Source organism: Octopus sinensis, linkage group LG22 (assembly GCF_006345805.1).
Source record: "Octopus sinensis linkage group LG22, ASM634580v1, whole genome shotgun sequence".
In the NCBI taxonomy this organism is placed as follows: Eukaryota; Metazoa; Mollusca; class Cephalopoda; order Octopoda; family Octopodidae; genus Octopus; species Octopus sinensis.
In genome coordinates this window covers 25,313,346-25,340,197 of record NC_043018.1, presented here as the reverse complement: position 1 = coordinate 25,340,197, position 26,852 = coordinate 25,313,346, and the positions used below count along the sequence as shown (strand labels likewise).

Genomic DNA, 26,852 nt, shown 5'->3' with positions numbered 1-26,852 from the left:
CAAATCTGTGATACTGAGTAGGATATTTGACTTGGTATAAAAATAGGCTATAGCAAATATTCTGCTCAGTGCTGCAGATTTGCTTGTCAGTCACTTGACCATAACTACTTGCGCATGTCCCTTAGTGGCTGACAGTATGTGCATCTCTGATCATGGTCTGGAATAGTGGGGAAGCATCATAGCCATGCATTGAGAGGGATTCTTTGGGTTTGAATAAATGTAACAAAAGTAACGGTTAAAGGAAATATTAGCCATTTTATGTACTTTCTAGAGGTTAATCAAATAGGAGATAACCATTGCTACTCAAGGACAAAAGATCATGTTACACAGTGTTCTCAATCAATTTCGTTTTATAATCTCTAAGATGTGAAACTACTTAGTGATTTGTGTGTATTTATTTATGTATTAGTTCCTATGTTTTTATTGTTTATTTTATAGGTTTACCGAAGACTTTCTGAAGTTTTAAGGTTGAGCGACGAATCAATGGTATTAAGTGTTTTTATAGGAAAAATGTAAGCAATTAACAAAGATATTTTACTTTAATTATTTTGTAGATGTATTTGGTATCATGTCATCAAAGTGGGCAGCATTACATAACGTACACACACAGAAATGCATACATATACACGTTTGTATACATATAAATCTCTCACCCCGACCACCAGTACCGGAAGTCCCTATTCTCTGACAGCCTTCGGTTGTCTCCCATGAACACTTCTAAAGGTTTAATGCCATTCCCACACCATGCTTATGGTCTATCTCCTATGTGAGGTTGTAATCATATAGCACGTTTGAATGGTACTTTTTACATGCCTCCGGCACGGAAGCCAGTTAACTGCTCTGGCTACGATCACGGATGGTGCTCTTAGTGCTCCACTAGCACGGATGCCAGTCATCGAATTTGATTTTGATTTTGATTTCACTTGCCTCAACAGGTCTTCGCAAACAGAGTTTTGTGTCCAATGAAGGAAAGGTATGCATAAGTAGGCTGGTTACACCCCTGGCATAGGCCACGAGGTTATGGTCTCACTTGGTTTGCCGGGTCTGCTCATGCACAGCATATTTCCAAAAGTCTCAGTCACTAGTCATTGCCTCAGTGAGGCCTAATGTTCGAAGGTCGTGCTTCACCACTTCATCCCAGGTCTTCTTGGGTCTACCTCTTCCACAGGTTCCCCTCAACCGCTACAGTTTGGCACTTTTTCACACAGCTGTCCTCATCCATTCACAACACATAACCATACCAGCACAGTTGTCTCTCTTGCACACCACATCTAATGCTTCTTAGGTCCAACTTTTTTCTCATGGTACTTAAACTCTGTCGAGTATGCACACTGACATTACACAGCCATCAGATCATACTTGCTTCATTCCTTGCGAGCTTATGCATGTCCTCAGTGCACCCTCCCCCGCTACTGACTTGGTCACCTAGGTAACGGAAACTATCAACTACTTCTAGTTTTTCTTTCTGGAATGTGGCTGAAGTTATTTTCTGCACATTTTCAGTGTTTATTGCTCCTGAGCATCTGCCACATACAAAAACTATCTTCCCAAAAGGAAAGAATAAATAAAATCAAAAGGAAGGAGTATGATTCGACAGCTGTTTAATGACCACTACATGTTTCAATACAGTGTAGATCCACATATATACAGGATTTAAATTAAGTAGCAGTTTACCTGTATAATAGGACCCAGTTGTATCTCCTCAGGTGATATATAACCACTGTCTCCATAAATAAATGTTTGATTTCAATGCTATCACATCCAACGTTCTTAACAGAGTACACCTCGACTATATATATATGTACACACACATTTATACATGTGTATATATATATATATTCGTATTCATACATGTATATAAGTATATATATATATAAATGTATGTATGCCTAAATGAATATTCACTCTATATTGAGTGAGAAAACGGATCTGGACGGATTTTTGGAGTCCAATAATACCCTGTACACCTGTTTGATTATGAAGATTTACAAACATACTTTCTCAGTGATACTCCGTTTACCTACCATTATAAATAATACCAAATGTTTTTTCTCAGACCTTTCATAATGTGATACAAGTCTTTGGTGCAACTGAAGAGGGCTTTTAAACTATCTTTTATGTCTATTATACATTGATGTAAGAATAAGTTGTTTTATAAAGCTCAAAACACGTGTACCGCGACATCCTTTGTGTTCTGTTTTTTATTTTAATTCATTTGATACATATATATATATACACACACACACACACACACACACACACACACATTTATGCATACATATATATATATATATATATATATATATATATGTGAAGGCACATAAATTAGTGGTTAGGGTATTCAGCTCATGGTCATAAGGTCATGAGTTCGATTCCTAGCTGTGCGTTGTGTCCTTTAGGAAAACACTTTATTTCATGTTGCTCCAGTCCACTGAGCTGGCAAAAACGAGTTCTACCTGTATTTCATCGGGTCAGCCTTGTTACATTCTGTGTCCGGGCAAAATTGTTTCTTATGGAAGACCAGCATACCCATGCATACCAACCTCTCCTCTTCATGCCACCAGTGTTATTCAAGGGAAAGGCAAAGGCCGATACAGCTTGGCACCAGTGACAGCACAACTCATTTCTACAGCTGACTGAACTGGAACAAAGTGAAATAAAGTGTCTTGCACTAGAAAACTACATACAGCCCAGGCCAGTAATCGAACTCACTACCTCATGATTGTAAGCCTGATGCTATAACCACTGAGCCGTGCACCATAACCGATCCAATTGAAATTGTTGCATTTGCTATTTTTATCTTTGATACAATCTAGAATGAAGTAGTTTGTTTTGTTTGTTGTGTATATTTAATAATATTTACTATGTTTGTCATTTTTTTTCTTCTTTTTATTGTACTTATTTCTGTTTCTACAGCATTACAAACTTGAAATATTGGGGTCGGAGTGAACAAATTATCACGAAAACACTTCTGTTATTGAGTGAGTTATCAGTCGGTTACAGTAGTGGCCGCAAACTAGTCAAATTAGAAGCCGTACAACTCATGCTCAATAACCACACAGTGAGTCTCTTTTGCTTTTTTAATCCACTTTGCTGCTACTACTACTACTACTACTATTCTCTGCTTTTCTAATATTAACTCTGAACTAAAGGTGGCGAGCTGGCAGAATCGTTAGCGCACCAGGTAAACTCCTAAGCAGCATTTTGTCTGTCATCATGTTCTGAGTTCAAATTCCACCAAAGTTGACTTGGTCTTTCATCCTTTTGAGGTTGATAAAATAAGTCCCAGTTAAACAGGGAATGGGTGACGTGGGGTGGGGTTGGTCGCTATGAATGTAATCAACTTACCCCCCTCCCCCAAAATTGCTGGTCTTATGCCAGAAGTTGAAACTAATATTAACGCTGCACTAATTTTACTTATAAAAAGAGTGGATGTGTGGTAAGTACCTTGCTTGCCAACCACATGGTTCCGGGTTCAGTCCCACTGCGTGACACTTTGGTTAAGTGTCTTCTACTATAGCCTCGGGCCGACCAATGCCTTGTGAGTGGATTTGGTAGACAGAAACCAAAAGAAGCCTGTCGTGTATATGTATGTGTATATATATATATGTGTGTGTGTGTTTGTCCTCCCAACATCGCTTGACAACCGATGCTGGTGTGTTCATGTCCCCTGTAACTTAGCGGTTCGGCAAAAGAGACCGATAGAATAAGTACTAGACTTACAAAGAATAAGTCGAATAAAGGTGGTGCTCCAGCATGGCCGCAGTCAAATGACTGAACCGAGTAAAAGAGAGTATGTAAATAGTGTTATAAATTTAAATAAAACAACAGGTCTATTGTTAGGATTTAATTGCTATTTGGTAAGTGGCTATGTCATGGAACACCTGCCATTCTGTCTTGCTGGTTGACAGTGTTACTGATTACATTGTAGAACCTCTGCCATTCTATCACTTTTATATAATTTGCAGTGATGAGCTGAGTTAACTCGCAGGAGGCACAGGGGTAGACCAAGAAAGAAAATAAACTAAACTTCCGACCTTGATGGTCCTTTAAAACCATTTTAACTCTTTGTCTGTCTGGGGTGTTTTCATAAGTTTGTTTCATATGTTCTAAGTAACATAAAGCTTTCCTTTCATATAAGACCCAAGTTATTCTGGTGGTTGAATAACAATATATATCAGGTATGATGCAGAGACACCAGGATATATGCTCTGTGTACCATGTGATTTACAGGACATGCCTGCCCAAAGCATTTTCATAAATTTGTCCTAAACATCCTAGCTTATTTACATTATTTACATTTGATGGATATTTGTCCTCATCTTGTTTGTTGTTATTCAGTGACCTGAATAATAATAATAATAATAGTAATAACAACAACATTGAAAAATACTTATTTCTTTATTACCCACAAGGGGCTAAACACAGAGAGGACAAACAAGGACAGACATAGGTATTAAGTCGATTACATCGCCCCGGTGCGTAACTGGTACTTAATTTATCGGACCCGAAAGGATGAAAGGCAAAGTCGACCTCGGCAGAATTTGAACTCACAACGTAACGGCAGACAAAATACCGCTAAGCATTTCGCCCGGCGTGCTAACGTTTCTGCCAGCTCGCCGCCTAAGAACCCAGGTTCGAAATTTCCCCAAAACACCTGATGAAGGCTGGAGGGTATACCAGCCGAAACGTTAGTGGTAACAACAAACAAGATGAGGACAAATATCCGTCAAATGTAAATGTTGTGTGTAACAGATTACATCTTTGGTTTTGTTCCATAGCCAAATAATATTATAGATTAGTGGTTCTCAACCATTTTTGTTATCTATGGCCCCCTTTGATTACTATTTTATTTTGGCGTACCCCCATAACCAATTGATGTTTAAAAACTATTTCTACAGATGATTCTTTCAGTGTTAGTTGAACTATGTAAAATGTTAAAGAAAGAAACCTAGCTGTTTCTTGGAACAAATACATGTAAAGCAAAAATTTTTTCATGGACCCTTAATACACTGTTGTAGATTCCCAATCTGCTATTTTGCTTGAGACTCCCAATAATCTTATATGGACCTTCAGGGGCCATGTGGAGCCCAGTTGTGAACCACTGGTATAGATCTTCAATCTGTTCGTTTTTAAATTACATTAGAGATCAGCATGTTATATGTGTGTGCGTGTATGTATATGCATGTATGAAAGTGTGCTTTTGAGTGTGTATATGTATGCATATATATATATATATATATATATACACATATACATACATATATACATACATATACATATATACATACATATACATACATACACATATATATACACACATATACATACATACATATATATATACACACATATACATACATACACATATATATACATACATATACATACATACATATATACATACATAGACACATATTACACCACATGCACACACACAACAAGGGAGGAAGGCAAATGTACAAAATTATATTATGTATATATGTACACATCTACAAATGAATATAAATGTTTGCATGCATATTTATGTGCGGGTATGTGGGTGTATGAGTGTTTGTGTGAATACAAACGTCATTAAAAACCATATATATATATATATATATATATATATATACACATATACATACATATATACATACATATACATATATACATACATATACATACATACACATATATATACACACATATACATACATACATATATATATACACACATATACATACATACACATATATATACATACATATACATACATACATATATACATACATAGACACATATTACACCACATGCACACACACAACAAGGGAGGAAGGCAAATGTACAAAATTATATTATGTATATATGTACACATCTACAAATGAATATAAATGTTTGCATGCATATTTATGTGCGGGTATGTGGGTGTATGAGTGTTTGTGTGAATACAAACGTCATTAAAAACCATATATATATATATATATATAATGTATATGTTTGGTGTACTTTGAGGTGTTTTGTTGAAGTTTTCTGGTCATTGTATATTAATTAGTTATAAAAAATGAAAAATGCACTGATCAAACACTGTACTCCTTTCCATAGAGTGACCACTTCCCATTCCTGGGAGTGAACACAAACGGTAACATTATGGCAGACATGAGGTGCCGGACCACATTTTACACGGCACTTGGTAGGTTACTGCTGGTAGACCTGGGTGAAGATGAAGAGAAGTTTGACCAGTTTATGTTACCACTTACATGTAAGTATATTATTCATATTGTCTTTAGGGCTTGTCATAATAATAATAATAATAATGGAATTATTGTATACAGTGCTCAGGTGCACCACAACTTGTCAGAAAGTGCATATAGGGTATATGCATTAATGTACAAATGTCTGGAAAGCGAACAATGCATGAGTCAGATACATGCTTGTGCGTGTATGGAGGGGAGAAAATCAGGTGTAGTGTTGGCGAATCTCAGAAAGCATGGAAGTTTTGAAGGATGCAGTGCTCCGACAACTAACAACTGATGCCGGCAGTTTGTTCCATGCTTCAGCAACTCTCAGCGTGAAAAAATGTTTCCTAAAGTCATAGGAGCTGTGCTGTTTTCTGACTTTGTAAATATGCCATTGTCTTAGGATTGTTAGTCACACGAGACCATGCCTTTGCCCCTGGAAAGTCATGCTTCGGCCTGTATCAGTAGGGCAGTCTCTCTTGTAGCTGTACAGGCCTGCATGGGGTGGAGATTGGGGTGAAACAGCCCTTGCCATGTGACTGCTCTGGGCTGAGAAGTTTGAGGTGAGCAGTGTGATACAATGAGGTACAGTGGCTTCTCTCTTTCTCTCTATCTGATGAAAGCAACATCTGGTGCCTGCTCTATGTCAGTCAAGCATAGGATTTCAACTAGATTGGCAGACTGTTCCTTTTGCAGTTGTATCATTACAGTGAGGCAATGCTAGAGTGTTGTTTCTTGGTGCAAGCCTAAAGGGACGCAAAGTTAAGTTGATCTTGGTGTGATTTTTAATCTTTTCATTTGGATCCTGCTCTTTGGGTTTCTGTTTTCCCTTTCTGACTTTACATTTCTCCTTATTCTTTGCAGCTGCTTTTGATGCAGTCGGAAACATGCTTGCCAATGCAAACACCCAAAATAAAATGGAAGAAGCTAAGGTGAGATATTTTTTATCGTATATTTGTCACAGTCATTGGATTGCAGCACTACTTTGAAGGGTTTTAGTCAAACAAATCGAGACCCCAGTACTTATTTTTGTAAAACCTGCTGCTTATTCTGATAGTCCCTTTTGCCTAACCTCTAAGTTACAGGACTGTAAACAAACATACACCAGTTGTCAAGTAGGGGGGGGGGGGGCAAAGACACAGACACATATGTAATGGGTTTCTTATAGGTTTCTCTCTTAACCTAATTCATTCACAAGGCTTTGGTTGGCCTGGAACTATAGTAGAAGACATTTGCTCAAGGTGCCATGAGAATGGGACTGAACGCAAGACTGCATGGTTGAGAAGCAAGCTTTTTAACTACCAACCACCCCTAAAGTACCAGTCATATACTGGGATTGATTTCATTTATTATACTTCCCCCACTCTAATATTTGATGCCTTAGGTGTCAGGTGAAAAGCACTGGTACAAGTGTCATGTAAAATGTACTGGTGATGGTGCCAGGCTCTAATCAGATTTGGAAGGTTTCTACAGCTGGATGCCCTTCCTAATGCCAACCACTCTGAGAGTGTAGTGGGTACATTTTACATGTGTGTGTATATATATATATATATATAATTTCAACAATTGAGGGTAAAATTAATTAATTATTAATCAATTTCACCAAGTATTCAGTATGTAAAGGGACCATTATAGGCGAATTCAAAATATTACATTATATATAAGGGCTTAGTAAAATAATTACTTTGCCACATACTGAACTCATTAGAAATAGCAGCTAAAGAAATTTCTTCAGCTATTTCTAATACTTAAAGAAGATCTCTCTCAGATAGTGTTTGCCTAAACTAACTCACAAAAGTATGGGGGAAAAAACATTAAAAAATCAAGTGCAAAGGTTATTTGAGAACGTACGTTTCTAGATTAGTCAATTCGACATTTCTTTCTTCAGCTCAGAAATCCTTGAATCGGATTTGGGAACACTGAAAGTCGGGAGCATACCCTTTCGGCTTCTAATCACCTCTAGAATTCTGCTCGAACTAAAAGTGCTATCAAATTCGAATATGCAAGCGAAGAATTTCTGCTCTCCCCTTTCCACCAGCGTGGGTTAAAATTGACAAACACCATGTATTAACGCAGAATTTAGCAGAGAGAGATGAATTATAATTTCAACAATTGAGGGTAAAATTAATTAATTATTAATCAATTTCACCAAGTATTCAGTATGTAAAGGGACCATTATAGGCGAATTCAAAATATTACATTATATATAAGGGCTTAGTAAAATAAATTACTTTGCCACATACTGAACTCATTAGAAATAGCAGCTAAAGAAATTTCTTCAGCTATTTCTAATACTTAAAGAAGATCTCTCTCAGATAGTGTTTGCCTAAACTAACTCACAAAAGTATGGGGGAAAAAACATTAAAAAATCAAGTGCAAAGGTTATTTGAGAACGTACGTTTCTAGATTAGTCAATTCGACATTTCTTTCTTCAGCTCAGAAAATTTGATAGCACTTTTAGTTCGAGCAGAATTCTAGAGGTGATTAGAAGCCGAAAGGGTATGCTCCCGACTTTCAGTGTTCCCAAATCCGATTCAAGGAATTCTGAGCTGAAGAAAGAAATGTCGAATTGACTAATCTAGAAACGTACGTTCTCAAATAACCTTTGCACTTGATTTTTTTAATGTTTTTTCCCCCATACTTTTGTGAGTTAGTTTAGGCAAACACTATCTGAGAGGGATCTTCTTTAAGTATTAGAAATAGCTGAAGAAATTTCTTTAGCTGCTATTTCTAATGAGTTCAGTATGTGGCAAAGTAATTTATTTTACTAAGCCCTTATATATAATATATATATATATATATATATACACACGCACACACACACACGCATACATGACGGGCTTCTTGCAACCAAATCCACTCACAAGGCTTTGGTTGGCCTGAGGCTATAGTAGAAGACACTTGCACAACATGCGATGCACTGGGATCGAATCTGGAATTGTGTGGTTGGACAGCAAACTCCTTACCACTCAATTATACCTGTGCCTAGATCTCAGTGATGTGGTTGTTTATTTTTAGAATGACATTGTAGGAAGGTGTGAGAGGCCAGTGAAAATATTTGGGCTGGATTTGGCCAGTTTAAATGCTAAAGGGCTGACAGAGTCCATTTTGTTACAAACATTAACACCAGCCAAGTATACGTGTTTGTGTGAGGGTAACTTCATATCTTGATAGGGTAAAGATCCCCTTCAGTCATAAATGACCATGGGATTGTACCTAGAAAGTTCCCCCCCTGAGGCCTAAGTCTAGGCAAGGTTGTTTATGGAAGACCACTAGTTGCCCCTGCATACCAGCCTCTCCTCTCCATGCCACTGATGTTATCCAAGGGAAAGGCAAAGGGGCCGATACAGTTTGGCACCAGTAACATCGCAACTCATTTCTGCAGCTGAGTTAACTGGAGCAACGTGAAATAAAGTGTCTTGCTGAAGAACACAACACACAGCCCGGTCCAGGAATCGAACTCACTACCTTGTGATTGTGAACACGATGCTCTAACTACTAAGTACTTTTTATTGTAGCAGTAACATTATACAGAATTATTGAATAGTTGTCTGAACTACTGGTATACACTGTGAAGTTTTCCGACCCAAATTTACAGCCAAAATAGGTAAGGCTGACTTATTTACCAAAGCAATTTTGGGAGGACCAAAAATTCCTTGATTTGAAAAGACAATAACAATGTTTGAATGTTTAGACCTACATGTTTACACTGTATACTACATTGATTTGTATGCCAGAAAATTCAATATTATTTTTCTATTTTTTCATTGCAGAGGTCCTTAATTGGTCTGGCTCGAGATTTACGAGGTGTTGCGTTTGCCTTTAATACCAAAACTAGTTATATGATGAATTTTGATTGGATGTATCCTTTTTTCATTGAATTGTTTTGATTTATCATTAAATGAAATGAAACAAAGTACTAGAATTAATTTTTCAAATATTTTCATTATTTACTATCTTTTTCTTAATTTACCCTGATTGCGAAGACCAGCTGAGGCAAGTGAAATCAAAGTCGAAATCAAACTCAGTGACTGGCATCTCTTGCTAGTGGAGCGCTAAGAGTACCATACGAGTGAGATCATTGCCAGAACAACAAGCTGGCCTTCGCGCCGATGGTATGTTTAAGCACACCATTCAAGCGTGATCGTTACCACGTTGCCTTACTAGCACTTGTGCTGGTGGCATGTGAAACATTCAAGCGAGGTCGTCGCCAGTGCCGCTGGACTGGCTCCTGTGCAGGTGGCACGTAAAAAGCACCATTTGGGCGTGGCCATTGCCAGTACCACCAAACTGGCCCTTGTGCTGGTGGCACGTAAAAGCACCCACTACACTTTCAGAGTGGTTGGCATTAGGAAGGGCATCCAGCTGTAGAAACTTTGCCAGATCAGATTGGAGTCTGGTTCGCCAGACCTCAGTCAAATCGTCCAACCCATGCTAGCATGGAAAGCAGACATTAAATGATGATGATGATCCCACTTCTATTTATTCTAACACATCTGTCATTAGAAATGTGAGTAAACAAAAGTTTTAACTCCAAGTATACATGCTGTGTCTTTTATTTTAAATAATCATCATTGCCTTAACATCCGTATTCCATGCTGGTGTTCATTGAATGGTTTGACAGGACCTGGTGAGCTAGGGCAGTGCTCTGCAGCACACTGGTGTGTCACGAGACAGTGCTAGGTGTGCTGCAGTGTAGCCTGAATATAATTTTGTCCCTATACTTTGAGTTGCATTTTTAGTTTAGGTGTACTGTCAAACTTTGAAAAGAATAGTGTACTACAAGTGAAAAAAAGGTTGCAGAGTAGTGAGGTAGAGGACCGTGTTTGGCCACAATGTCTGTTTTGGCATGGCTTCTATGGCTGGATGCCCTTATCATATCATCATTGTTTAATGTCTGCTTTCCATGCTGGCATGGGATGGACAGTTTGACATGAAGCTGGTTACCAGGGAACTGTCCAGACTCCAACTGTCTGTTGTTGCTTGGTTTCTATGGCTGGGTGCCCTTCCTAACACCAACCGTTTTACCAGGTACATTTTTCTTCAGGGTACTAGCATGAGTGAGGCCACTGAATAACTTGCAAGCCAAGACCTCGTGACAGAGTGAGGGTGGAATACTGAGGGAAAAGGCATTGTGCTGGTTGTTGAGAGGCTAAAGTTGGAAAGATGGACATGCTGTGGAAGGGCTACTTGGTTACCCCAGCAGGAAAGAGAGAAAGTGTGGTGGAGTTAAGGTATCTGGGCATCCCCTTCAAGGGACAAGATGGAAGATAATGAGATAGTAGGTGAAGAGTATGAACGAAGGTTGTGTTGGTTTGCAAAGCTGCAAAAGGTGAATGCACCTGTAAACTGTTCAGGTATTGGTTTCATTGGAAGTCACTAATGAATGCTAATTGTAACAGCAGCCTGTGGAATCAGTTTTTGGAAGGTTGTTTCAGAATCTAATGGCTAAGTGCAGTAAGCCTCTGCGTCTGTGTTTGTATGGTCACTTGGTCAGCAGTAGATGCTGAGTTCAAGTATCATCAGTGGACCTGTCAGGCTCTCTCTGATTTGGATTCATGCCTCTTAGTGTATTAACTATTGGGGCATCAAGCTGTAGAAACCATGCCATAACAGATGTGGAACCTGGGCAGCCCTCCAGCCTTGCCAACTCCTATTTCTTTATTACCCACAAGGGGCTAAACATAGAGGGGACAAACAAGGACAGACATAGGTATTAAGTCAATTACATTGACCCCAGTGCGTAACTGGTACTTAATTTATCGACCCCGAAAGGATGAAAGGCAAAGTTGACCTTGGCAGAATTTGAACTCACAACGTAACAACAGACGAAATACGGCTACGCATTTCGCCCAGCGTGCTAACGTTTCTGCCAGCTCGCAGCCTTGCCAACTCCTGTCAAACTGTCCAACCCATGCCAGCATGGAAAACAGACATTAAATGATGATGATTTTAAAAAGATCCAAGTCTGTTCTGCTTAAGCATGAGGGTAGTCAGTTAAAATGACTAGCTGCGATTTAGATGCTGTTGTTGTGTATATCTAAATCTGCTCTGCTTGAGAATTGAAGGCTGTTGGTGTAACAACTAATTGTGACTTGTAGATGCTGTAGTGTTGTAGTGTAAATCAGAGGACCGAGATATGTGGTGCATTGCTGTACTCGATAAGACCCTCCCACTACAACAGAATTGAGGTTCTAAACCAAGGTGCCACATAATGAGCATTGGTGTGGTTGCTAGTGCCACATAAACAGCATCCAGTACATTCTGTAAAGTAGTTGGAAGGGCATCCAGCTGTAGAAACCAAACCAAAACCGACTATGGAAGCTGGTGCAACCCTGGCCTTGCCAGTTCCTGTCAAGTCAGTCAACCTATGCCAGCTTGGAAAATGGATGTTAAATGTTGTTGTTGATGATGATGATAGTCTGCTCAAGCACATGAGCTATTATTTAAATAACTATTTATTTCTTTACTACCCACAATGGGCTAAACGCAGAGGGGACAAACAAGGACAGACAAAGGGATTGAGTCGATTACATCAACCCCAGTGCGTAACTGGTACTTAATTTATCGACCCCGAAAGGATGAAAGGCTAAGTCGACCTCGGTGGAATTTGAACTCGGAACGTAACAACAGACGAAATACAGCTACGCATTTCGCCCGGCGTGCTAACGTTTCTGCCAGCTCGCCACCTATACTGATATTGTTCTATAGACCCGGCTCTGTTCTGTTTTAACATCTGGACAACCTTTCAGACAACTAGCAGTAATTTATTGATGTTGAATAAGAAAAGAAAAAAACTACTCCTGCTCATCCTCAACTCATTTGTTTCTTAATGAGGTTCTTCTGTCGCAAAGGTCAGTGTTTGTGATTAGTGTTGCTAATTGAAATGATGTTATTATCACCTCCTTAATTAACACCAGCTATCCTACTTACACACCAGTATTACATCGGGCAGTTGAACTGTGGTACCACGATCCATCTGTTACGACGCCTGTTTTAAAACTTATGGCTGAGCTGGCTCAGAATCGGTAAATATAAGTTTAATATTATATGTGCTTGTTATAATGTGGTCCTGTAGCATGTTAGATACAGGAAGACTTCCTTAATGAAAAAGAAATTTCTGTCTATCTCATTTTATTAATACTTTTAGAGAAAGGCATGAATGCCTCTTCCTGTGTTGCTTTCTCTTCCCCATAAATCTGAAATTTAATATACCTTGTTTCTTACTGATTTAACCCTTTGAATCCACAAGTATACTTTAGTGGGAAGTGATGCGATTTGACTATACCCCTGGAAGACACAAAACTGGACAGCCACATAGTTTTTGTATTTATTGTTGAGAATAACAATCTTGAGGATTCGAAGACCCGACAGATGAAGTGAGTTCATGCTCGCAGGACGGCCTGCTGTGCTGACCTTGGATCGTAGAGTGACCCGCTGTTCTTGAGGGGACCTATTGAGTCAAGTATGTCAGCGTCAACATCAAAATAAAAATTCAAATGGAAATTGTAGTTAAGACACCCATGCTGGTGACACGTAAAAGGCACCATCCGAATGTGGCAGATACTAGCGTCGCCTGACTGGCATCCGTGTCAGTGACACATAAAAGCATCAACTGATCGTGGCCGTTTGCCAGCCTGCTCTGGCTCCTGTGCCGGTGGCACGTAAAAAACACCCACCACACTCACGGAGTGGTTGGCGTTAGGAAGGGCATCCAGCCGTAGAAACTCTGCCAGATCAGACTAGAGCCTGGTGCAGCCTCCATGGCTTACCAGACCCCGGTCGAACCGTCCAACCCATGCTAGCATGGAGAATGGACGTTAAACGATGATGATGAATAACAATGTTTTTGTTATTTAGTGAGTCATAAAAAGCAAACAACATGGCTACCTGCTCTTGTGTCCTCCAGTGGGTACATTCAAATGAAATCACCCCAGCTAAAGCATACTTGCAGATTCAAATGGCTAAGGTCTCTAATAATGTTTGTTGTATGCTACTAACCATAATACTAATAGTGTTAGAGGCGAGGGCGCATGGGCCAGTGGTTGGGTGTTGCACTCGCACTCACGTGATCATAGGTTCAATTCCCAGGCCAGGCGGTGTAAAGCATGTTGTCTCTCATTGTGATCACTTTAATATGTGACGTGCTGCACACTGTGCACCTGTACAGGTATTGTGGATTTGATGGAGGAGGTGAGCTCGTGCAGCACTAACATCTGATCACTGTAAACCGATCATTCGTGCAGGTTGTTCAGCAGGAAATTGCAGAAGTGTCTTTCTAACACACGGGAGACTACCGTTTTTGATGGTTTAAACATGCTTTGCATGTGTATATCATGGTGATGATGATTTTATATATATATATATATATATATATATATATACAGAGAGAGAGAGAGAGAGAGATGCAGGCATGGCTGTGTGGTAAGATGCTTGCTTCCCATCCACATAGTTCTTGGTTCAGTCCTACTGCTTGGCAACTTGGGCAAGTGTTTTCTACTAAAGCCTTGGGTACAAATATGTATATATTTATGTCTGTTTGTTGCCCTACCATCACTTGAAAACCAATAACTTAGCAGTTTGGCAAAAGAGACTGATAGAATAAGTACTAGGCTTACAAAAAAAAATAAGTCCTGGGATCTATTTTTTCGACTAAAGGTGGTGCTCCAGCATGTCCACAGTCAAATGACTGAAATAAATAAAAGAATATATATATATATATATATATATAGGCACAGGTTTGGCTGTGTGGTAAGAAGCTTACTTCTTAGTCACATGGTTCTGGGTTCAGTCCTACTGCATGGCACCTTGGGCAAGTGTCTTCTATAGCCTCGGCCTGACCAAAGCCTTGTGAGTGGATTTAGTAGGAAACTGAAAAAGCCTGTTGTATATATGTATGTATATGTATTTATGTATATATGTGTGGCTTTGTGTGTGTTTGTCCCCTGAGCACTGCTTGAAATTGGTGTTGGTGTGTTTGTGTCCCCGTAACATAGCAGTTCAGCAAGAGACTGATAGAGTATCAAGCTTTAAAAAAAAAGTTCTGGGCTCTATGATTTGCTCGACTAAAACCCTTCAAGGTGGTGCCCCAGCATGGCCACTGTCAAATGACTGAAACGAATAAAAGATAAAATATATATATATAAATACACACACACATAAACAGAGAGGGAACAGTGTGATGTGTCTTGTCTAAGGTGTTTACTCTGAATCAGTTGATTATCTACTGTTGTAATTATTTAGCCTGATCCTGTAGATTTTGATCAAAGATACTTTAGCTGTGAGGGATATTTGGTTGCCATATCTAGCAGGCTGACTGATTGATATAGTCTTCCCCTTTACTGGTTCATCAGTCAAGTTTAGCTTTGCCAAAAAATTATGTCTAGTGACCTGTGGTGAATTAGGATTAGGGTAGACTTGCAAAATTTGATTTGTAACAATGTCTGTTGCAACACGGTTGGAAGTAAGTACCTCCATGGCAACCAGGACACATTTGTTCTATAAGAGTCATCTCAAACAGTTCTCCAATTGTGGCATTGAGTCAACCATGTTGACCAATGCACATATCAAACCGGAAAAGAAAAAGGAAAATATGATATGGAAACTTGTCAGTTTTGTATTTATCTCTGAATTTATAAAAAAAAAAAAATTAATTATGTATAGGTGCAGGGGTTGACTGTGTGATAAGAAGCTTGTGTGTGTCCTACCACCATGTGACAACCAGTGTTGGTTTATTTATGTCCCTGTTTGGGGAAAAGACACCCATAGATATAAGTACCAGCAACAAGTAATAGTAAAGACCCCCTTTGGTCATGAATGACCATAGGATTGCACTTAGAAAGTTTTAGAAAGTTCCTCTCCAAGGCACAAGTCTGAGCAAGGTTGTTTGATGGAAGACCAACAGTTGCCCATGCGTACCAGCCTCTCCTCTCCACCAATGTTATCCAAGGGAAAGGCAAAGGCTGATACTGCTTGGCACCTGTGACATTGCAACTCATTTCTACAGATGAGTGAACTGGAGCAACGTGAAATAAAGTGTCTTACTCAAGAATACAACATGCCACCTAGTCTAGGAATTGAACTCACTACCTCATGATTGTGAGTCCAATGCTCTAACCACTGAGCCATATGCCTTCACGACAACAAGAAAATAAATACTGGGCTTTGATTTGTTTGACTAAACCCTCCAAGGTGGTGTCCTGGCATGGCTGTGGAGTTAAAAGGGTTTGTGTTATTGAAGATAGGGAGGCCAACAAGAGCAAACAGGGGTAGGTGAGGTGTAAGGTGCTCTTAACTCATGAAGCACAATCTAATGGCAGTGTGTGGCATTTGATCTTCTGACCATATAGTTTGTAGGGAAGCAAGTTTAGCTCTACAGTCAACGTATCTCACGTTTGAAAATATTCAACATTAAAAACAAGCAACCTACTTTTTCTCAAGTTATCCATATTAGAATTGAATAATAGATATGATATATTAAAATTATTAAAAAAAGGAAGAAATTCAACCATTACTGATAGTATTGCTATTATTTAAACATTTTTGAAAAAATTTGCAATGAGTTGTTAAGTTTATCAGTTTTCCTACTATTAAACCTCATCTGTGGAGATGAAACATGTTAAACCATTTTAAACATTTGTATCTCCACTAAGTTTTGATCACTTCTACTGTGTAACATCATCTTTGTCCTTGGGTAGCAACTGTTATTTCCTATTTGCGTGAAGGCACAGGGCTCAGTGGTTAGAGTGTCAGGTTCACAATCATGAGATAGTGAGTTCAATTCCAGGACTGGGCTGTGTGTTGTGTTCTTGAGCAAGACCCTTTATTTCACGTTCCAGTTCACCCAGCTGTAGAAATGAGTTACGATGTCACTGGTGCTAAGCTGTATCAGACTTTGCCTTTCTCTTTGATAATGTCAGTGGTGCAGAGAGGAGAGGCTGGTATGCATGGGTGACTGCTAGTCTTCCATAAACAACCTTGCCTGGACCTGTGCCTTTGAAGGGAACTTTCTAGGTGCAATCCCATGGTCATTCATGACCGAATAGTGTCTTTACCCTTTTACCCTTCTTCTTCTTACAGCATTCACCCGGGGTGGGTTGAGCTGGCTTCATTCATCCTCAGTGCTGCATCTCTCACAAACGCCGACCAGGCCTGGCAATTTGAGGCTAACGACCGCGTGATCTCCAACCACTCTTATTCCAGCGGCGAACGCCATAGATAGGGGGGCCTAGGTTGGGTTCCAGATCAGCCTTGACTGTCATCAGCCAGGTTTTTCGTTGTCCACCACATCGCTTTCGCCAACCCTGAAAGGGAGCTGGGGCAATTGCGAACTTCTTATTCCCAAGATCCTTCAAATGTACCTCATGTATATTGAACCCTTTTACCCTTAGAAAATAGGAAAAGTGGCTAATATTTCCTTCGACTCTTGCTTTTGTTACCTTTATCCAACCCCCAGAGAATCTTACTCAAGATATGGTTATGATGCTCCCCAACTACTTCTGCTCATGATCAGAAATACACATATTGCCAGCCACTAAGGGTCATGTCAAGCGATTACTGTCAAACAAGTCTGTGGTATTGAGCAGAATCCAATTCATGCCTTGACGAACCTGCATAAAAATTATGATAATGAGATAACGATGAGAGGTTAATAGTTCTGAAAATTTATAATCTTAACTGTTTTTGTTTTTTTATATATTTAATTTCCTTAAATTAATAAATTTCTTGTTTTCAAAATCCCTGTCTGAATGTTGTTTTCAGCTCACAGCGGTTACAGTTTGATGTTTCTTCTCCAAATGGCGTGTTATTGTTTAGAGAAATTAGCAAAATTGTTGTTAGTTATGGTGAGTATTTCCTCTTAAACATTCCATCAATGTCTCTCAATTTGTTTATTCTGTTTATTTATTTATTGTCTTTTTTATTTTCACTCCTTCTCCTCCTCCATTTTATGATGTTTGCATGAAAGGGACGGTTCTATTGGATCCGTCGTTTTGTTTTTCTTCCAGTTTGGTGGATGACCTTTCTTCTGTCACTAAACACTCAGCAGTGAAGTAGGAAGTCCAATCTGCCTTTTAATTTCTCTTATTTTTCTGTCAGCCAGACCGTGAGCAGAGATTTAGGGCCTTGGTCAGAGGCCCAACACAAAGATTTTAATTTACGATCAAGTGATTTAGTCATCAGGACAGCTCCTCATCTAATTGTGACTCATATAATTTTGGGTTGGGATACATGAATGCCGAAGTAACTATATCTGGGTACTGATGTTTTACTTTATTGTACATTTTATATTTATTATTATTATTATTATTTTTCTTAATTACTCCCTGCCTAGTTCTATAACTTTCCAATGGAATCTGTCTCTTGCCATTCCTGCCCAATACTTAAACCTGAATGAAACAAAGTTCATTTAATGAGACATCTCTTGTTACATCACCTGATGAGACCTGAAGGATGCACCACAACTAGCTATATAGTTTCCCACCAGCTAGGGATTGATGCAGGATGTGTTGAAATGATCATTGTGAGCAATAAGGTTTCCCCGAGTATTCCCTTTTCCATCCCTATCATTTGTTTCATACTCAACAGACACCGAGGAATTCCTGAGGCAGATCCAGCGACAATTGTGTCATTACCGCAGACAACACCAGGTAGCCATAGACAGTGAACGTGCTTTGTCGGCGTCCTATGAGCACTTAAATATTAACTTATATATATATGTGTATATGTATGTATTTGTGTTTGTCTGTGTTTCTATGTGTCTCTTAACTTATATATGTATGTATGTGTGTATTTATGTCTGTGTCCTTTAACTTTGTAATTTGACACACAAAGATTAATAAACTAAGTTACCAACCTGAAATATTTGGGTCTGATCAAAGTGAACTCCAGTATAGCTAATGCCCAATGAAAGAAATCAATAAAATAATTATAAGAAATTGCAAATATTAATTACTTAATGGAAACCTATATGTAACTTATTTATTTAAAATAATATTTTTTTTTATCTCTTTGTTATTTCCAGGTGAACGAATCCTTTCTATTGGTGATATTCCCAAGGATCAATTGTACCCTATGAAATATCCTTTCATGTGAAATATAAAAACTTCACCATAATTTCCCAAGTTGACCCTTTTGAAGCATATTATTGTTTGCAGTTTACATAGAGCTTACGGCTTTAGGAGCCTGATGGTGTTTGACAGGGAACCCCTGTGTTATAATCTGTCTTGATATAGGGATAGATGGCACTTCGTTTTTTTTTCATAATAATTGTTTTGTAACACATGCTCAAAGATCAAACATTTTGTGAGAGGATTAGGTTATTGTTACTGAAATCAACCCCTAGTGGAGTAAAAGCAAAGCTGGCTCTCACATGAATTGAACTTGGAATGCAAAGGGTTGCAACTAAATTATTGCAAGGCATTTTTGTCTGCTGCTGCACCATTCATCGTCGTCGTTGTCATCGTCATCGCCATTATTATTATTATTGAGTGAGAGAACAGTGCATGCCATCAAAGTGACACTGGGTAAAAACATATGAAGCCCAGTATACCCATCATAACTACCCGTCTGATAAGGGTACACGAGGCACATGCATCACAACCATAAGTGCATGACATGGTGATCTTATATCAAGATAAACAGCACATGACCTTGCAGGTGGGGCCCTATCAGAATCTTTTTCAGGTCGAGTAGCCCATCCCACTCAAATGGTCCCTGAATAAGGTTTGTTTGAGGATGTTGAACAAAACACCCATGCTTCCAGAGGTGAATTGTCCAAACCTGAAAGAATCTCTCTCAACACATGGCTATGATGCTCCCCCACTACTTCTGCTCATGATCAGAGATGCACATATCGTCAGCCACAAAAGGACACACTCAACTGACAAGCAAATCTGTGGTATTGAGAAAAATATTTGCTGTACCCCATCTTTTATACCAAGACAAAACAACGTACAATATAATCAGTTAAGATCAGAAGCTATGAGAGCCACTGCCTGGTTAAGCATCAGGACATTTATTATTATTATTATTATCATCATCATCTGGGCATGGCTGTGTGGTTAGGGAGCTTGCTTCCTAGCTACATGGTTTCAGGTTCAGTCCCACTGCGTGGCACTTTGGGTAGGTGTCTTCCACTATAGCCCTGAGCCGACCGAAGCTTTGTGATTGAATTCGGTAGGCGAGAGCTACTGTCGTGTGTGTATAGCTGCTCAGTGCCTCTCTGAAAGAGAGAGAGGGAAAAACTACTTCGCTTGGCAACAAGTGGGGGTTGGCGTCAGTAAGGGCATCTGGCCGTAGAAAACTTTCGACACGCATAGCGCTGCATATATGTGCATACATTGTCCAACCCATGTTTGCATGGAAAACGGACGTTAAACGATGATGATGATCTCTACTATACCTACAAAGGCTGTAATTGCTGGTGAAGAGTACAGAGTACTAAAGGCACCCTAAGACTAGGGGTGCTGTTAAATGAGGTATTGGGTTTGGCTTTCATGAAACGTGTCCTGTAGATTTTGTGTTTTCTTATATAGTCTTTGGAGCTGCTAACCTTTATGGTACCAGTAAATGTTTCACATCAGCTGATACCTTGTGTATTTAATCATCAAACTGTCACTGTGTTATCCTTAACTCTTTGTCTCCCACATTAAAAGGAATTTCCATATGTTTTTCAATGTTGAAGGCAGCCCTGTGTGGAAACTATGTAAATTTTGGTGTGTTCAGGCTTTATGGTGATGATGCCCTTGATAATGCTTTAGCAATGTTTGTCAAGTTGTTATTATCCATACCACAGAATGATCTTTTGGTAAGTGATTCCCTTTTCATCAGATCTGAGTATATTTGTCTATGTATGTGAGAGAGAGAGAGGAAATGTGTGTACAACTACTTGATACCAAATGTTTTTTGTTTTCAGTATATCCCTGTCTACCACACACCAGTTGTGTGATATCAGTGATTTAGAATAAGTACATGTTGATGAGCTGTTCTTCACTCCTGCTCCAGAGCGTCGGATGTGGGGTCACTCCGAAAAGCTCTATCTGCGACGATTTCATCTCAGTTGAAGGAGAGGGGCTTTCTCCGTCCGGGTTGTGGATCCGTGGAATCAGCTGCCAGACGAGATAGTGAAGATGCCGACGACCGCTTGGTTCAATGTCTCTCTTGACCAGAAATGGCCTGAACTCTTTGCATGAACACCCTCCCTGTACATAACTCCATGTCCTCCTACATGGCCTTGCTTTTTGCTTTTTGAGCCAAAAAATTAACTTAACTTATATCAAAGTTTAATAACTGTACCAATGATGTATTATGAAATATGTGAACAGATTCTGGAAGCTTTGTGCATATTAGAAAACTCAGTTCATTAAGTTTCTAAAAGGAGAGAGGGAGAGAGAATAAATGCCTAAACCAGTAGAATATAATAATGGTCTTTATTGGCAAGAAAAACAGTAGAAATTGGTAAAAGAAAATATTTTGTTAACTTTTAACCCCTTAGCATTTAATCTGGCCAAAAAATTCTACATGTTTTATGTTAAAGCTGACCAGACCCAACTTCTCAAACCTACCCTACAATGTCACCCTAAAAATAGACAAACACACCATTGAAATCTTGAAGTAGCAAAATAATGTGTGATTCATTCAAAACAATGGAGATAAATAAGCAATACATTTGACCAAAAAGGGTTTAAGAAAGAGGAATTGTAATATTTTACATAAGATCTGAAATGTTAGAACACTCATTTTTGTACAACTCATCTTAAGCAAGATTCTTTTTTTTTCTTTTTTGCATTTGCTGATCATTTTAATTGGCACATTACACTAGAGATTGAAATTTTTTAATAAATTTCCTGTTCTCCTTCATTAAAACCTCAGCTATAGTCAGAACTTTGTTAAACAAACTAATTGGCAAACATTTTTTCTTTTATTTGTTGCACATTTGAATTGCCATTGTGGAAAAACCATTTTCTTTTATTTTCATTTGCTAACATTTGAGTAATCTTGGTCAAATATTTCTTGCTTCTCTCTCACAGAATGGGGAAGCAGTTACAGTATACACATAATATTACCTGTATAAGTTTTATAGATGTTTTTTTTTTAATTTGAAAAATTTTTTCTTCTTATAATATTAGGATTATCCAAAACTCAGCCAAAACTATTACGCATTGCTAGAATGCCTTGCTCAAGATCACATGATGTTTATCAGCAACTTGGAACCGCAAGTCTTTCTCTACATTCTTTCAACAATATCTGAGGGACTAACTGCTTTAGGTAGGTTTTGTTAATGGTGTTCGTGTTGTTGTTGTTGTTGTTGGATGTCTTATATTTTTTTCTGATTGTTGTTTAGCTTTATATCGAATGTGGATGCAATAAATTGCTTATAATTACCGGTAATAACAATGTTATACAGGTATGTGGAGGAATTAAAACATTATTTTAGTAGTAATGTATTTTACAAAAGTATAGCCCAGGCTAGGGTACATCTTGTAGGCCATCAAATACGACCAGGCTATCAGATGTTGTTACACATCGCTGGTCACAATGCGCTTCGCATTGTTTTAGCCTTCAAGTGACGCCACCCCGCTGGCTAAGCAAGCGGGCCAACAAAAGAAAGAGTGAGAGAAAGTTGTGGCGAAAAAGTACAGCAGGGATCGCCACCACCCCCTGCCGGAATATATATATATATATGTTCTATATTTCTAATTGCAATATTCAGACACTATGGTGTGCGTAGTTTGTACTGACTTGGTTATGTAATTCTTGGCAGTATTGTATTCATCATCATTATCATTCTTTAACAACCATTTTCCATGCTGGTATGGGTTTGATGGTTTGACCACAACTTGGAAGCTGCATCAGGTTTCAGTCTGATTTGTCTTGGTTTCTACGTCTGAATGCTCTTCCTAATGCTGACCGCTTTACAATGTGTGCTGGGTGCTTTTGACATACCTCCTGCACAACCCCTGCGAATGTGGCACTGGCGTGAGTGCCTTTTACATGGCGCCGGCACAGAACACTTTCGGGCTAATCCTCTTGATTGGGGTATGTGGCCTCAACACCTTCTGTTGTATTATTATTATTATTATTATTATAAAGATGGCAAGCTGGAAGAAGCGTTAGCATGCCAGGCGAAATGCTTAGCGGTATTTTGTCTGCCACTACATTCTGAGTTCAAATTCTGCTGGGGTCAACTTTGTCTTTCATCTCTCCGAGGTCGATAAACTAAGTATCAGTTATACACTGGGGTCGAAGTAATCGACTGTCCCCCTCCCCCAAATTTCAGGCCTTGTGCCTATAGTAGAAAGCATTATTGTTATTATTATAAAAGTGGTGAGCTTGCAGAACCATTAGAACGCTGGTAGAAATGCTTAGCAGTATTTCATCAACCTTGACTTTCTGAGTTCAAACTCAGCTGAGGTCGACTTTGCCTTTTATCCTCTCAGGGTTGATGAATTAAGTTCCAGTTGTATTCTGGGTTGGTGTAATCGATTTAACCCCTGCCCCCCAAATTTCAGGTCTTGTGCTTATAATAAAAAGGATTATTATTATTATTTCTAATTGAAATCGATCAACATCAATGGAAATTGTAGCTGTGATACCAGTGCCGGTGGCCGTTGCCAGCCTCGTCTGGCATCTGTGCAGGTGGCACGTAAAAAGCACCCACTACACTCATGGAGTGGTTGGCGTTAGGAAGGGCATCCACCTTTAGAAACACTGCCAGATCAGACTGGGCCTGGTGGAGCCTTCTGGCTTCCCAGACCCCAGTTGAACCGTCCAGCCCATGCTATCATCGAAAATGGACGAACGATGATGATGATGAATCACATTATGGTATGTGTAGTTTGTACTGATTTTGTTATGTAATACTTGGCAATATGTATTGTTATCACATATATATATATATACATGTTCTGTGTTTCTAATTGCAATATTTAGACACTATGGTGTGTACAGGCTGTTGTGCAATACTTGACAATATTGTTACATATCTATTTCGACGTCTAACTCGAAAGAAAAAGAAAAACCACCCGACCAGCATACGAGACAGTGAAGCATTCCTCAGAATCCTTGAAGTCCATCCAGAAATTTTACAACAGGTGAGAAAACTTCTTGATTATGTCTATATATATATATGTGTGTGTGTTATGTTAGCAGTGCTTCAAATTCTGTTAAGATAATCTTTGTTTTTCATCGTTCCAGAGTGAATAAAATTAAATGACTGTAATTTATAGAGATCTCACCTCAACTGTCTGTTGTGTTCTTCTGTTTCAGATGTTATCAACCGTTCTAAATATTATCATGTTTGAAGACTGTCGTAATCAGTGGTCCATGTCCCGGCCTCTCCTGGGCCTTATCTTGCTGAATGAAGATGTAAGTAAATTCATTTTGGTTTGTTGCTATGTCATTTGCTTTGGAATTGGTCAACACATCATAGCAGTTAGTTGTACATAGACGGTATAGTGAGAGATGAAGAAGGGTGGAGGTGTAGTTTGGGAAACGTCAGTATGGTGAGCAGGGGACAAGATGAGAGGTGTAGAAGTGGCTTAGAAAGTAATGGAGGGGTGATGTGCAATAGTGGTTCTCAACTATTTTTTTTTACTTCTGGACCCCTTTGTTTCCTGTTTTACCCCACTGGACCTCCATTGCCATTCATTACATTAACACATCTGCACTGATATTGCACAGGTGTATACTATCTTCATTCCTCTCAAGTCTTCACATGTCCTCTACCTTCTGGGCTCCTGTCTTAGCACCATGTAGCATTGCTGTTTGTGTACAAACATCATACAATCTGCCTTTTACTCTGAGAGGGACAGACCTTTCATTGCCAGGAGAAATAATGCTATAACAAACTAAAAAAAAATTTTTTGTCTTTGGTTGGTAAGTGTTATTTCCTATTTGCTTCTATTCAGAAATCAAAGGAAGTGACTACTATTCCTTTCAGACTTTGCTTTTGTGACCTGAACATCAATGTTTTGGAACTGACCTATTTTCCATTACATTTCAGATAGATTCAGCACTGAGTTGCCGAAACAGAAATATCGTTATAGCAAATATTCTGCTCAATACCACAGATCTGCTTGTCATTTGCCTTGACCGTAACCACTTGAGCATGTCCCTTAGTGGCTAACAATATGTGCATCTCTAATCATGAGCAGGAGTAGTGGGAGAGCATAGTAGCCATGTGTTGAGAGGGATTCTTTGGGGTTTGAATAAATGTAATAAAAGCAAAGTTTGAACGAAATATTAGCCATTTTTCATACTTTGTAGAGGTAATCAAATTGGAAATAACATTTGCTACCCAAGGACAAAAATCATGTTATACAGTGTTGTGAACATACATCAATGACTGATGCATCTGGACACATCTTTAGTGATGTGCCTAGTATCATCGGGCGTTTTGGGTCTTTCAACATTATACACTCTCCTCCAGGTGACCCAGCTGGGGCTGATCAGACCCCAGCTTGTGTCCAGATGGCCAGCTAGCTACCCCACGGCTCTCCTCTTTTGATCCACAGCAATCTTGAGGCCCTCTCTGCCGCATCGGTGGTCCTGCAGATGGCATTCCTCCTTCTCATTCCCTCGTTGCCCAAACTGCTGAAGGCTCTGGTCAGGGAGTGGGCTGTGAAACCCCTGCATCCAACCTCCACTGGGAGACACCCTTCCTCTCCAACCAGCCCGCTGGCAGCCACTGACCAGACCCGCGTACTTGGAGAGCTTCTTCTCGGTGATCTTCCCATGGGACAGTCAGCTCCAACAGCACCACTTGCTTGGTGGACTCAGGCATGAGGACAATGTCTGGTCACAGAGTGATGACCGCAGTGTGGCCAGGGATATAGCAGTTGCTCCCCAAGAACAAATATCATGTTACACAGTGTAATAGCTCATTGAATTATGCCCAGCCTATTTTTACTCTAGCAAAAATCTAGCAACAGATACTATCCACCTCCAGGGCATTTAAGAAAATCTATTTCTTGTGTATCCTTATGGCTCAGCTGTAAAATCAGTTGTCCCCACAAAGGAGCCATCTCCATCCTCACCTGTGTGTGTGTGAAAAACTGGTTGGTTCTATCTTAGCTTACTGGTTTGATAGTGAATCGCTCTATAGGTGTTGCTTGATTGATAGGTGAGGAGCTGTGGCTCTGGTGGTGATTACAGTGGGGGGCTTTACAGATGGACTGCATAGTTTTGGTTGTGATTAAGACTGATTGAGACGATCGGGGAAGTTGTTTAGATGCTGGGAGTTTTGCACCACTGATTGGATGACATGTCTGTTTCGGCACTGGAGGCTAACACATGCACATGTGTGTGTGTGCGCGCACACACAGAGAAAGATTGAGTGAGACAGAGAGTGACACTACAATTTATAAATTGAACATAATTGGCATAAACAGTTTCTGATTTCTTTACTACCCAGAAGGGGCTAAACACAGAGAGGGCAAACAAGGACAGACAAATGGATTAAGTCGATTACATCGACTCCAGTGCGTAACTGGTACTTATTTAATCGACCCCGAAAGGATGAAAGGCGAAGTCGACCTCGGCAGAATTTGAACTCACAACGTAACGGCAGACGAAATACCTATTTCTTTACTACCCAGAAGGGGCTAAACACAGACACAGAGAGGGCAAACAAG

The 26,852-nt window shown here is 39.4% G+C and overlaps 1 protein-coding gene across 3 annotated transcripts in view; it reads left to right on the top strand.

The window, feature by feature from the left end:
- Window positions 1-26,852, top strand: part of LOC115223167 (exportin-7) — a 107,061-nt gene that overhangs the window by 56,611 nt on the left and 23,598 nt on the right. For all 3 annotated transcript variants that reach the window (XM_029793596.2, XM_029793598.2, XM_029793597.2), the window contains exons 17-28: window positions 439-512; window positions 2,917-3,061; window positions 6,086-6,242; window positions 7,084-7,151; window positions 9,993-10,081; window positions 13,140-13,247; window positions 17,980-18,062; window positions 19,241-19,295; window positions 20,866-21,025; window positions 22,347-22,485; window positions 24,151-24,311; window positions 24,487-24,585. In XM_029793596.2, the coding sequence (XP_029649456.1) occupies window positions 439-512; window positions 2,917-3,061; window positions 6,086-6,242; window positions 7,084-7,151; window positions 9,993-10,081; window positions 13,140-13,247; window positions 17,980-18,062; window positions 19,241-19,295; window positions 20,866-21,025; window positions 22,347-22,485; window positions 24,151-24,311; window positions 24,487-24,585 (1,338 nt within the window). The remainder of the gene's footprint in view (window positions 1-438; window positions 513-2,916; window positions 3,062-6,085; window positions 6,243-7,083; window positions 7,152-9,992; window positions 10,082-13,139; window positions 13,248-17,979; window positions 18,063-19,240; window positions 19,296-20,865; window positions 21,026-22,346; window positions 22,486-24,150; window positions 24,312-24,486; window positions 24,586-26,852) is intronic.